Source organism: Aquarana catesbeiana, linkage group LG05, assembly GCF_042186555.1.
Source record: "Aquarana catesbeiana isolate 2022-GZ linkage group LG05, ASM4218655v1, whole genome shotgun sequence".
Taxonomy (NCBI): Eukaryota; Metazoa; Chordata; class Amphibia; order Anura; family Ranidae; genus Aquarana; species Aquarana catesbeiana.
Genome location: NC_133328.1, coordinates 254,469,664 through 254,483,733, shown reverse-complemented (window position 1 = coordinate 254,483,733; position 14,070 = coordinate 254,469,664). Strand labels below are relative to the sequence as shown.

At 45.0% G+C, this 14,070-nt stretch overlaps 1 protein-coding gene across 7 annotated transcripts in view; it reads left to right on the top strand.

The window, feature by feature from the left end:
• The window catches only part of TGFBR1 (transforming growth factor beta receptor 1), a 468,434-nt gene that overhangs the window by 62,917 nt on the left and 391,447 nt on the right, over positions 1 to 14,070 (top strand). For all 7 annotated transcript variants that reach the window (XM_073630719.1, XM_073630713.1, XM_073630717.1 and 4 more), the window contains exon 2: positions 13,560 to 13,805. In XM_073630719.1, coding sequence (XP_073486820.1) covers positions 13,560 to 13,805 — 246 coding nt within the window. The remainder of the gene's footprint in view (positions 1 to 13,559; positions 13,806 to 14,070) is intronic.

Genomic DNA, 14,070 nt, shown 5'->3' with positions numbered 1-14,070 from the left:
ACCTGACTGTATGTGCCCTGGGCACCTCAATCCATTTCAATATAAACTCCTAGCTATGTGAGAAATACATGATAAAAGAAAGGAATATGAGGGAGAGGGATTGTAAAAAAAAAAAAAAAACGTGAGTAATTAGTTCAGGAGTAAGTGAGGCAGGGTTCAGGTGCAGGCGGGGCTCAGAAGCAATTGAGCTATAGTTTGGAGCTCAGGAGCAAGTGGGGCAGGGGTCAGGAGAAAGCTATAAGAGCGAGGGATATGCCGACAACAATCATTATTGATCGGTAATAAGAGAAGTCTGATAGGCAAGGATGTGGCAGACTGTTTCCATTTGTCCTCTCCCCCCAAAACTAAAATAGTCAGTATGGTAGAAGACTGCTGCTAGTAAAATACTTTATGGCCAGGCTGACTTTTTTAACAAAGTTCCAAGCAGCTCAATAATTCAAGAAACTGTAACCTGATGCCATTTTCTCAGTCAAAAAGAGATCCCTCCATTTGCAGCCAAGCGGGTCATCTAACTCCCCATGGTGTGCGGGGCTAGAAGGACTGTGGTTGACCTTGGCAGTGGCCAAGCACAAACCTCCCCCTGGAAACAAGGACCCACCCTCTAGCAGACCGACACCTGATCTCCCATCACAGGAGCTGGACGGATTTTTACTGCAAGTGACAAACGCAGCTGCAGCAAAGACAGAGAAGCAAACAATATTTCTCATGTTATGCAATGTTTGGGGGGCACAGTGGACTCCTCTTAGTGCCGCTGTGGGTCGGGCAACTCTGAGATCGGCATGCTAGGCAGAAGCTGTGTCTCACTGACACTGCCCTGCTACGCCGCTCTCCAGATGGGGAGGGAGTCGCGTGCCAGTAAAAAAAGGCTTTAGAGTGTGTTTTTAGATTTTGTTACTTTTATGTCTAGGGATCATTTGTACACAACAATATCACCAAATAATTGCCTTGTTTGTCCTAAAAACAAATATATAATATTACTTATCTTCAAGCCAAACTTTGGGCAACTAAAAGTATCCCTTGCAGTGGGGCTGTGCTTGCACCACAAGGGTTAATTGCTCATAGGGGAATAAAAAAAAGATTTTCAACCCCAGTTTCAAAAAAGTCGGGATGCTTCATAAAATTTACATGAAAACAGAATGCAATGATTTGCAAATCTCATAAATCCATATTTTATTTATAATAGAAAATCAAAAACCTATCAAATGTTTAAACTAAGAAAATGTATAATTTCAAGAATATTATCTGGTACTTTTGAAATTGTTGGCAGCAACACGTTTTAGAAAAGTTGGGACAGGGCAACAAAAAGCTGGAAAAGTAAATAGTACTAACAAGGAAGAGCTGGAAGAACATTTTGCAACTACACTGAGCAAAATTATAAACGCAACACTTGTGTTTGCCCCATTTATCATGAGCTGAACTCAAAGATCTATGACTTTTTCTATGTACATAAAAGGCCTATTTCTCTGAAATATTGTCCACAAATCTGTCTAAATCTGTGTTAGTGAGCACTTCTCCTTTGCCTTATCCATCCACCCCACAGTTGTGGCATATCAAGATGCTGATTAAACAGCATGCTTATTGCACGGGTGTGCCTTAGGCTGGCCACAATATTAGGCCCACTCTAAAATGTGCAGTTTTACTGTATGTATGGGGGGGGGGGGGGGGGGTCCGAAAAACAGTCAGTATCTGGTGTGACCACTATTTAATCTCATGCAGTGCAGCACATCTCCTTCGCATAGAATTGATCAGGTTGTTGATTGTGGCCTGTGGAATGTTGTTCCATTCCTCTTCAATAGCTGTGCGAAGTTGCTGGATGTTGGCAGGAACTGGAACTCTGTCGTATACTCCGATCCAGAGCATCCCAAACATGCTTAATGGGTGACATGTCCGGTGAGTATGCTGGCCACATGCAAGGACTGGGATGTTTTCAGCTTCCAGGAATTGTCTACAGATCCTTGCAACATGGGGCTGTGCATTATCATGCTGCAACATGAGGTGATCGTCGTGGATGAATGGCACAACAATGGACCTCAGAATCTCGTCACAGTATCTCTGTGCATTCAAAATTCCATCAATAAAATGCACCTGTGTTTTATTGTTCATAGCATACGCCTGCCCATACCATAAACCCACCACCACCAATGGGCCACTCGATCCACAACGTTGACATCAGCAAACCGCTCACCCACTCAATGCCATACATGCTTTCTGCCATCTGCCCTGTACAGTGAAACCCAGGATTCATCCGTGAACAGAAAACACCTCTTCAAAGTGCCAGACACCATTGAATGTGAGCATTTGTCCACTCAAGTCAGTTACGATGATGAACTGCAGTCAGGTCAAGACTCCATCGAGCATGCAGATGAGTTTCTCTGAGACGGTTTCTGACAGTTTGTGCAGAAATTCTTTTGGTTATGCAAACCGAGTGTTGCAGCAGCTGTCTGGGTGGCTGGTCTCAGACAATCTTGGAGGTGAAGATGCTGGATGTGGAGGTCCTGGGCTGGGGTAGTTACACATGGTCTGCAGTTGTGAGGCCGGTTTGATCTACTGCCAAACTCTCAAACGTCTTTTGGAGACGGATTATGGTAGAGAAATTAACATTCAATTCAAGGGTAACAGCTCTGGTGGACATTCCTGCAGTCAGCATGCCAATTGCGCGCTCCCTCAAAACTTGCGACATCTGTGGCATTGTGCTGTGTGATAAAACTGCACATTTTAGAGTTGCCTTTTATTGTCACAAGCCTAAGGCACACCTGTGCAATAATCATGCTGTCTAATTGGCATCTTGATATGCCTCACCTGTGAGGTGGATGGATTATCTCGGCAAAGGAGAAGTGTTCACTAACACGGATTTAGACAGATTTGTGAGCAATATTTTAGAGAAATAGACCTTTTGAGTACATAGAAAAAGTTGGAGATCTTTGAGTTCAGCTCATGATAAATAGGGGCAAACACAAAGGTGTTGCATTTTATAATTTTGCACAGTGTAATTAGGTTAATTGGCAACAGGTCAGTAAAAAATATAAAAATAAATATAAAAGTTTAAAAAAGCTTCCCAGGCCCCCTTTTTTTTTTTTTTTCTTCTGATCAGGTTCGCCTGTCAGTTTTTTTTTTTTTTTGGCAGACCTGATTGGACGCTGTATTCACCCCTATGGAGCAGCGGATGTCAGTAGTGACTTGTCCGCTGACACCAGCTGCTATCCGATCCTGTCCGCCAAATCCAGACTGATGGTGGCCCAATTTCCCATCTGTCTCGTGGATCGGATCAGACGGGATCGAAAGAAAACAGACAAGCGGTCTGTTTTCATCTGATCTCCCCATAGAGGAGAACGGGACACTTGACAGGTTCGTCAAGCGCAGTGAGCGGAGATGGACCTGTCATCCGCCTGCTTGGCGTGGATCAGCGGATCGATCCCTGACGAGCAATCAGTCTGTCAAATGGAACCGCCCAGTGTGAAAGGACCCCAAGAGTCAGAGTGACTCAGAAGTAAAAATGGGATGAGGTTCACCAGTCTTTGAAAAGCAACGTCTAAAAATTGTCGGACAATTTCAGAATGATGTTCCTCAATGTAAAATTGCAAAAAAAAAAATGAAGGATGTTTTCTTATCGTACATCGTGGGACACAGAGCCATAGTAGTTACTATGTGGGTTATAGGCCACCTTCAGGTGATGGACACTGGCACACCCTAAGACAAGAAGTCCACTCCCTAATATAACCCCTCCCACTACTGGGAGTACCTCAGTTTTTTCGCCAGTGTCTAAGGTGTTGGTCATGAGTAAAGATGTGCTGTGCTGAGCTCCACTGGCGCAATCCTTGCTGGGGCTAGCTATGCAGCTGGATCAATTCATAGTGTCTTTTAGGCCGAATTGAATGGTACATGGGCCTCGTATCTGAAGAAACGAGGTTTTGCCTGTAAATGCTTCTCTTTTTTAGAGAGCTGGACCCCGGGATCCAGTACTTTTTGGTATTATGGCCATAAAGTTTTACTGGCGGTGATGCTATTACAGGTCCAGGTTTGTGGGTTCCCCAAGGGTCCCCGGCTCCTGAAGGTTTGTTACCAAACCCACCGTGAAGGGTGAAGATTGGGTCTGTTGGTTTTACCACAGAAAACCCTGCGGCGGGAAAGGTAAGTGGGATTTTCTAAGAAATTTATGAATGTCTCCTTTAACTTGGTAAATGTTTTCATGGCTGTGTGGAGCACATACCATCTCATGCTTCCTCAAAGGTTCACTATGTGTCCGGAGCAGCAGGCTTTTTTTCTCTCCAGCCAGCAGCAGACCTCCGTTAAGGGGTTTTCCTCCTCACCAGATGCCCCCCATCTGTGCTATTTTTCCCCCTCTTCACGAGAAAGAGCGTCAGGAGAAAAACTAAAAAAAAAAAACAAAAAAAAAAAAAACGATCGGCACGCCGCCTTACCGGTGGCTTCCAGGCTCCCTCCTCGCCATTTTTTCCCCTCACAGAATGATCCTGTAGCAAAAAGGGAAAAGCTCTTTTTTTTTAAAAAAAAAAAAAAGGGGGGGGGGCTTAGCGCGGCATTGGCACCCTCCAATGTCCAGCGCGGGAATGTATGTTTTTAAAAGCACCATTATTGCTGCAGCAGGCTGACGGAGGGACACAAGAGCAAGAGGGACATGATAGAGGTTTGGTGACACAGGTATTCCTTTTGACACATTTACTATTGCATCAGGCTGAGCACTAATAGCAGCGAAAGGGCTGGACAATTGCTCAAGCAGTGGATGCGTTCCTTCTGGTAGTACCTGATACTACCTGGTACTAGGTTCACAAGAAAGGTTGTTGGTGCTCTCTACATTTTTGCTGCCAGTAGCGGAGTCAGTTGATGAGCCCACTTCTTGTTTGGGTTCGCTAAAGCCTCCCCAAACTATTCATGCTTTTCCTATCCATTCATTACTAAAAAAGCTTATGTATTCTGAGTGGGAGCACCCAGATAAACAGTTTTTTCCTCCAAAAAAGTTTTCAACACTTTATCCAATGGAGGAAGAGTTTAATAAGAAATGGGGGATTCCAGCAATTGACGTTGCTATCTCCTTGGTGAACAAAAACTTAACTTGTCCAGTAGACAATGCTCAAATGCTGAAGGATCCAACAGATAAAAAGTTGGAATTCCTATTTAAAAACTATATTTCGCTGGCAGGTTCAGTGGTTCAGCCTGCGCTGGCAGCGATCGGGGTATCTCAGTCCTTAAAGGACCAGTTTAAAGAGGTACTCAAGATTATTCCTGATCAGCAGGCCCAGGATTTGGCTGGGATATCAGAGGCGTTACGTTTTACAGTAGGCGCTATGAAAGATTCTATTCCCCAGGCCTCACGGCTAATGCTAGGGCTGGTATAAGGGCTGGGAAAAAAATCGATTTAAATCTTGAATAGAGTTGAGAGGTCAAATCGATTCAAAATTTAAGCAAATCGATTTTTTTAGATTTTTTTTTTTCCACCGCGCCGGTCCCGAGGCGCTGCGGGCATGAGTTTTTAGGCGAGGCCGCGGCTTCGGCCTAGTCCGCGGCTAAGGCCGGACGCCGCGGACTAGGCCGAAGCCGCGGCCTCGCCTAAAAACTCATGCCCGCCGCGCCTCCGGACCGGCGCTGACACTGTGCCGGGCCTGAAAAGCTGCGGGCAAGGAATTTTTAGGTGAGGCCGCGGCTTCGGCCTAGTCCGCGAGGCCGGATGCCGCAGACTAGGCCGAAGCCGCGGCCTCGCCTAAAAGCTCATGCCCGCAGCGCCTCAGGACCGGCGCGGTTTCCAAAGAAAAAAAAAAAACTCGATGTGAATCGAGTTTTTTTATAAGAGAATCGAAGATTTTTTTTTTTTTTTTCAAGAAAATCTCCCAGCCCTAGCTGGTATATGTGCATAGAATTTTATGGTTGAAAAATTGCTCAGCCTGAGCGCCATGCAAAAAGCTCTTGGTCAGTTTTCCATTTCACGGTGAAAGGTTAATTGGGGACGATCTGGATAAATACATCCAAAGAATTTCTAATGGAAAAAGTTCCCTTTTACCAGATAAGAAGTTTAAGCATTTTTTCTTTTAACCACTTGCCGACCGGGCCATAGCCAAAAGACGGCTACAGCGAGGTTGGCTTATTCTGGTAGGGCGTCCATGGACGTCCTCCCAGAATCTTGCTCTCGCGCGCCCCCTGGGGCCCGCACCCGGGGAACATCCTTGACCGGTCCCGGCCGATCACAGTAAATGGCTGCCGATCGCGGCCGCTTACCTCGTGATTGCTCCGTCATTGACGGAGCGATCACATGTAAACAAACCGGCATCACGTTAAGTTCCTCCCTCCCCTCACTGTACAGTGCGAGGGGAGAGATCGAGTGCTGCAGCGCTGTGGGCTGGATGTGTAGTGCCCACAGTGCTGCTATGTGCCCACTCCAGCCATTTAGCCAGCCATCTATACCATTCATGCTCAGCCATTCATACCATTCATGCTCAGCCATTCATACCATACATGCTCAGCCATTCATACCATACATGCTCAGCCATTCATACCATACATGCTCAGCCATTCATACCATACATGCTCAGCCATTCATACCATACATGCTCAGCCATTCATACCATCCATGCTCAGCCATCCACATCCATCCATACATACTCAGCAGTACTCATCCATCCATGCCCAGCCGTACCCAGCAATACTCAGCCATCCCATCCAAACTCAGCCATACCCAGCCATCCCAGCCATACTCAGCCATACTCAGCCATACTCAGTCGTACCCCGCCGTACTCAGCCATCCCCATTCATGCTCATCCATGCCATATCAGTTCTCATCCATGCCACATCCATGCCACATCCATGTCACTACAGTGCCTCACAAAAGTGTAATAGGTAGTTACCGGTAAATTAGATTTGAAACTTATGCCCCTAGAACACCTGACGGTGCTCCTTGCATGTTTGGCCTCTCTGTGGCCAGGCTGTGTAAAAGTCTCACACGTATAGGGGTGCTGAAATTAATCGTTGCATCGCGATTCAGGTGTCCCCGATGCGGCATCGATGCATAAAAAACGGAAAATCGATGTCCGGTGACGTCATTAGTAGCCCCGCCCCTCCCGGGAAAGCGCTCGAGCATATTTTTAAAATGTTTTTATTTTAATAAATGTGTTACAATTGATGCTGTGCCCCCGCTGTATGTGCTTTTTAAAAAACAATGTCACTTCATACCGAACTTCGCCGGTATACGATCATGTGACTCCCGGCCCGCCCCGCCCCGCTCTCCGCTTCGCTCTCCGCTTCCGTCTCCTGAGTCCTGACGTCAGCGGGGATTTCTCAGTCCCGCCCGCCTCTCTTCTGATATGATAACTATAGTCAGCGGGTGGGGCTGAGAATTCCCCGCTGACGTCAGGACTCAGGAGACACGTGAGCGGAGAGGGAAGAGGAGAGCGGAGAGGGGCGGGACGGCCGGGAGTCACATGATCGTATACCGGCGAAATTTGGTATGAAGTGACATCGTTTTTTAGAAGCACATACAGCGGGGGCACAGCATCAATTGTAATATATTTATTAAAAGAAAGTAATTGTGGGGGGTCAGTGATGGCTGCATTTAATGGGCACAGGTGGCTGCATTTGGGCACAGGTGGCTGCATTTGGGCACAGGTGGCTGAGTTTGGCGGGCACAGGTGGCTGAGTTTGGCGGGCACAGGTGGCTGAGTTTGGCGGGCACAGGTGGCTGAGTTTGGCGGGCACAGGTGGCTGAGTTTGGCGGGCACAGGTGGCTGAGTTTGGCGGGCACAGGTGGCTGCATTTGGGCACAGGTGGCTGAGTTTGGCGGGCACAAGTGGCTGAGTTTGGTGGGCACAAGTGGCTGCGTTTGATGGGGGAGGTGCAGTATTTTTCAGTTTGTTTGCGCCCCCCAAAAAAATTTTGAGCACCAGCCGCCACTGGTCAGCACAGAGACAGTACAGGGAACTTCACAGGGCTGTTTGTCATCTGTGGATTCTATCCCTTTTGACCTCCCAGCAGCAGTGTGTGTACCGGATTACTGCACTTTTTAGGGAGTGAGGTTATTTTTAATTCAAAGCGGAGTTCCAGTCAATTTTTTGTTTATTAGAAGTCAGCAGCTACAAAAAAGTGCATCTTCTGACTTTTAATAAAAAGACACTCACCTGTCCCACAATCCAGTGACGTGGCCACCCAAACCCTCCCTTCTCTCCCCCGCCTGTCCACAGCGCTGGCAATACTACTGTGGGCATCCGGCTGTGACAGCTTGCAGCTTCACAGCCGGGTGCGCATGTCTCACTGTGCTGTCCTGCATAGCCGGGGAATCTTTTGGGAACTGTGATGTGTCCCAAAAGATTGCAGGGTGGAAGGGCCACCTAGGCGGCCCAAGCGGAAGTGGGAGCTCGTCGGTAATCGTGATGCATCGCGGAATCTAATCGAATCGTTGACCAGATAATCGTAATCGAATCGTGAGACCAGTGAAGATGCGCAGCCCTACACATGTAGTATCGCCATACTCAGGAGGAGTAGGAGAATCTATTTTGGGGTGTAATTTTTGGTATGTACATGCTGTGTGTTAGAAATATTGTATAAATGGACAACTTTGTGTTAAAAAAAAAAAAAAAAAAAAGTTTTCTTTACACATTTTCCAAAAACTTGTAGAAACAAATGACATGTTCAAAAGACTCATTATGCCTCATAGATTATACATTGGGTTGTTTTTTCTTTCCAAAATGGGGTCATTTTTGGGGCGTTTCCATTGTCCTAGTGCTCCAAGGACTTCAAAAGTGTGGGAGGTAGTCAAGAAATTAGATGTGTAATTTATGCTTCAAGAACGCCTGGCGGTGCTCCCTGCATGTTGCGCCTCTGTATGTGGCCATGCTGTGTAAGTCTCATACATGTGGTATCCCCATACCCAGGAGGAGTGGTAGAATTTGTTTTGGGGTGTACTTTGTGCTATGCATATGCTGTGTCAGAGAAATAACCAGCTAATATAACAAATTTGTGAAAAAAAAGAAAAAAAACGTGATTTTGCAAAGAATTGTGGGAAAAAATTACAACTTCAAAAAATTCACCATGCCTCTTACTAAATACCTTGGAATGTCTACTTTCTAAAAAGGGGTCATTTTGGGCGGTATTTGTAAATTCCTGGCTTGTTATGGTCTCAAGAAATGATGGGGGTGTGTGATCAGTTTTCAGAGATTGGCACCATAGCTTGTGGACACTCTAACTTTCACAAAGACCAAATAATTTACACCAATTTGGGCTATTTTTACCAAAGATATGTAATAGTATAAATTTTGCCCAAAATTTATGAAGAGAAAAATTACTAATTTGCAAACCTTTTTTTATAACAAACGAAGAAAAATTAACTTTTTTTTTTTTTTTTACAGGATTTTTGGTCTTCTTTTTTTTTTTTTTTTTTGTCTTAGCGCAAAAAATAAACCCAGTGGTGATTAAATACCACCAAAAGAAATCTCTATTTGTGTGGAAAAAAGACAAAATTTTCATAGAAGTACAATGTTGCATGACTGAGTAATTGTCATTCAAAATGTGAGGGCACCGAAAGCTGATAATTGGTCTGGTTAGGAAGGGGGTTTAAGTACCCAGTGGTCAAGTGGTTAAAACAAGCTTCTTCTCCAGTGCCAGGAGTATCAGCCTACAGACAGTCATGACGGCCTCCACCGTCAGGTTCAAGAGGTAAACCTCGGGGTCAGCCCCAGGGTCAAGAGGTCCTGGGGGAGGAAACCCACAAAACAAATACTAAAATCTCCTTATGAAGGGGCGCCCCCGCTCGCTCGAGTGGGGGGAAGACTTCTGCAGTTCTCAAGGGTCTGGCAGATGGGTGGCTTCCTCAATATCTCTAGGTTACAAATTAGAGTTCAGAGAGTTCCCGTCTCCTCGTTTTCTCAGATCAAACATTCCCAGAGATCCAGTGAAAAAGAAGTCTCTCTTTCTAGCTTTGGATCATCTCTTGTCCCAAAAAGTGTTATCGATGGTCCCCTTGGAAGAGCGAGGATTAGGATATTATTTAAACCTTTTCACGGTACCAAAACCAAACGGGGATGTCAGACCCATTTTAGATTGCAAAGATCTAAACTGTTTTTTGAATATCTGCTCTTTTCGCATGGAGTCAATCCGATCAGTGGTCTCCATTCTACAAGGTGGAGAGCTGCTAGCGTCAATCGATATCAAGGATGCGTATCTCCATGTACCTATTTTTCCCACTCAGCAGAAATATCTACGCTTCGAGATAGAAAATCTTCTTTTTCAGTTTGTAGCTCTGCCTTTCGGTCTAGCTACTGCACCTCAAGTGTTTACAAAGGTCCTGGCTTCTCTTTTAGCCAGATTAAGGGCTCAAGGTATAACGATTCTAGCTTACTTAGACGATCTACTCTTGATAGATCAGTGGGTAGCCCGCTTAAACCAAAGTTTCGTCACCACAGTCAGCTACCTGGAATACCTAGGTTGGATTCTCAACTTAGAGAAATCCTCCTTGAAACCATCAAGGAGATGGCAGTACTTGGGTCTGATCATAGATACAGCTCAGAATAGGGTGTTTGTTTTTGCCCCAGGCAAGGATCAGTTCCATAAGGGAACTGATTCAGTTGGTCAAAGCAAAGAAAAATTCTTCTATTCGACTTTGCATGAAATTGTTGGGAAAGATGGTGGCTTAATTTGAGGCCATTCCTTATGCTCGGTTTCATTTGAGACTGCTGCAAAACAGTATCCCGTCAACTCGGAACAAGAGTGTCCAAGCTCTGGACTTCCCAATGTGTTTATCCCCCAAAGTGCGTCAAAGCCTCAGTTGGTGGTTGCTATCCAAGAATCTTCAAAAAGGAAAATCCTTTCTACCAGTTACCTGGAAGGTGGTAACAACAGATGCCAGCCTTCTGGGCTGGGGAGCAGTCCTGAAAGAAGCGTCTGTCCAAGGAAAATGGTCCAAATCAGAAGTGACCTTGCCCATCAATATTCTAGAGATTCGGGCAGCATGCCTGGCCCTGAAGGCCTGGACGCTCAGAGTACGTAATTGTCCTGTCAGAATCCAATCCAACAATGCCATAGCAGTGGCCTATATCAAATAACTAAGGGGGCACGAGAAGTCGTGCGACCCAGAGAGGTGAATCATATCCTATCTTGGGCAGACAACATTCCTTGTCCATCGGCAGTCTTCATTCCAGGAATAGAGAATTGACAGGAGGACTACTTAAGTCGCCAACAGTTGTTCCCGGGAGAATGGTCTCTTCACTCCAACATCTTTCTGTCAATATGTCAAAGATGGGGAATTCCGGACCTGGATCTGTTTGCATCCAGGTTCAACAAAAAGAGCGACAACTTTGTGTTAAGGACAAGGGATCCGATGGCATGTGGATATAGATGCCTTGGTTTTTCCGTGGGATTTGTTTTCACTGATCTATGCGTTCCCTCCTGTTCTGCAGCTTCCGCGCCTTCTTCGCAGGATCAGGTAGGCAGGGAAAGAGGTGATTCTTGTGGTCCGGGAGATCTTGATATGCAGAGATCATAAAGATGGCGGTAAGAACCCATGGACCTAACACCACGGCCAGACCTTCTCGCAAGGTCCGGTATTCCATCCTACCTTACGGATGCTAAATTTAACGGTTTTGGCTATTGAGACCCACATTCTGAAAGACCGTGGGCTGTCAGCTTCAGTAGTTTCTACTTTGGTTAATGCTATCAAGCCGGCCTCCAGAGTCATATACTATAGAGTCTGGAAAGCATATGTCTCCTGGTCTGAATCCAGGGGTTGGCACCCCAGGAAATATGTCATAGGTAGGTAGGTTCCTCTACAGATGGGATTAGAAATGAAGCTGGCCTTGAGTACTATCAAAGGCCAGGTGTCAGCCTTATCAGTGTTTTTTTTTTTCAACGACCACTTGCTTCACACTCTCTGGTTCGTAGCTTTATTCGGGGGGTAACGTGGATTAATCCTCCAGTTAGGTCCCCCCTGAACCCTTGGGACTTGAATTTAGTCCTGTCGGCGTTACAGAAACAGCCTTTTGAGCCGATACCAGATATTCCCTTGGTCCTTTTGACAAGGAAGTTAGTTTTTTGGTTGCCATATCTTCTGCAAGAAGAGTATAAGTTAGCTGCTCTTTTTTGTAAACAGCCATATTTGATTATTCATAAGGATAAGGTTATATTGCGTCCTCATCCTAACTTCCTACCGAAGGTAGTGTCAGGTTTTCATTTAAACCAGGATATTATTCTGCCTTCATTTTTTCCAGAACCTCGTTCTGCAGAAGAAAGGTCACTACATTCTCTTGATGTGGTGAGAGCAGTCAAGGTCTATTTGAAGGTGACCGCTCAGATTCGTAAAACAGATGTTTTGTTTGTGTTTCCAGAAGGTCCTAAAAGAGGACAAGCGGCGTTGAAATCTACTATTTCTAAATGGATTCAAGTGATTGTGTTCAAGCTTATGGTTTAAATAGGAAAATTCTACCTTTTCATATTAAAGCGCACTCCACCAGGGCTGTTAGTACTTCCTGGGCAGTGCATCACCAAGCCTCCATGGCTCAAATCTGCAAGGCTGCAAATTTGTCTTCAGTCCATACATTTACAAGATTCTATCAAGTAGATGTAAAAGGTCATGCGGGCGGCACAGTGTAGTGGTAGCACTCTCGCCTAGCAGTAAGAAGGGTCGCTGGTTCGAATCCCAACCACGACACTACCTGCCTGGAGTTTGCATGTTCTCCCTGTGCCTGCGTGGGTTTCCTCCGGGTACTCCGGTTTCCTCCCACACTCCAAAGACATGCTGGTAGGTTAATTGGATCCTGTCTAAATTGTCCCTAGTATGTATGAATGTGAGTTAGGGACCTTAGATTGTAAGCTCCTTGAGGGTAGGGACTGATGTGAATGTAAAATGTATATGTAAAGCGCTGCGTAAATTGACGGCGCTATATAAGTACCTGAAATAAATAAAATAAAATATCACCTTTGGATGTACTGCAGGCTGCAGTATAAGTCCTCTAGTCTCTTAGTGCCCTACTTTTGTTGTGTCTCCCTCCCTTCAGTTGGCATTGCTATGGAACATCCCACATAGTAACTACTATGGCTCTGTCCTGTGATGTACAATAAGAAAATAGGATTTTTATAACAGCTTACCTGTAAAATCCTTTTCTTTGAAGTACATCATGGGACCCAGAGGTCCCTCCCTTCTTTTTGGTATACACATGTATTGCTTTGCTACAAAACTGAGGTACTCCCAGTAGTGGAAGGGTTTATATAGGCAGTGGACTTCTTGTCTAAGGGTGTGCCAGTGTCCATCACCTGAAGGTGGCCTATAACCCACATAGTAACTACTATGGCTCTGTGTCCCGTGATGTACTTCAAAGAAAAGGATTTTACAGGTAAGCTATTTTTTAAAATCTTTATTAGAAAATCATAAATAGTGATCATATCTAAGGGGGTTTATTTATAAAGCAGAGTAATTCATTCACCCCCTGGTGCACCTGTTTTAAATGATCATTATTGATTCACCACTACTAAATATTTGGTGAGAGTCACATTCAATGCTTCTAAATATGCCCCTAATTGTTTTTGATGTTTTTATGTACTTTTTTTGATTTATGTATTTTTTTCTTTTCTAGCACTGAAATGTCACTGTGAGCACTGTTCAAAAGATAATCAGACCTGTGTTACTAATGGAATGTGCTTGGCATCGGTGATATTACAAGATGGTAAAGAAACGCACAACAGCATGTGTATTAATGAAGTGGACCTTATTCCACGGGACAGACCATTCATGTGTGCGCCCTCTTCAAATAATGGCATTTACACTATCCCTTTCTGCTGTGATGAGGATTTTTGCAACAAGAAAATTCGGCCTTCAGTTGGTAACTAGTGTTCTCTATTCTACTATTATATAACCACTATGCTCCTTCTTCCTTTTCTATCCACAGAGTTTTTAGCTCAACACATTGAACACAATAAAATGAATATTCCTCTGTAAACGATTTTGTAAAAATTCCTACCCAGCACTTGCACTTTACATCGGAAATTGATGCTGACTCCTGCAGTCTTGGTGCTGCTTTATTGAACTAAACGGTTTTCAAAGTTAACAGTGAAAAGCGCAATCTGTAACCAGTTTAAGACCAGGCC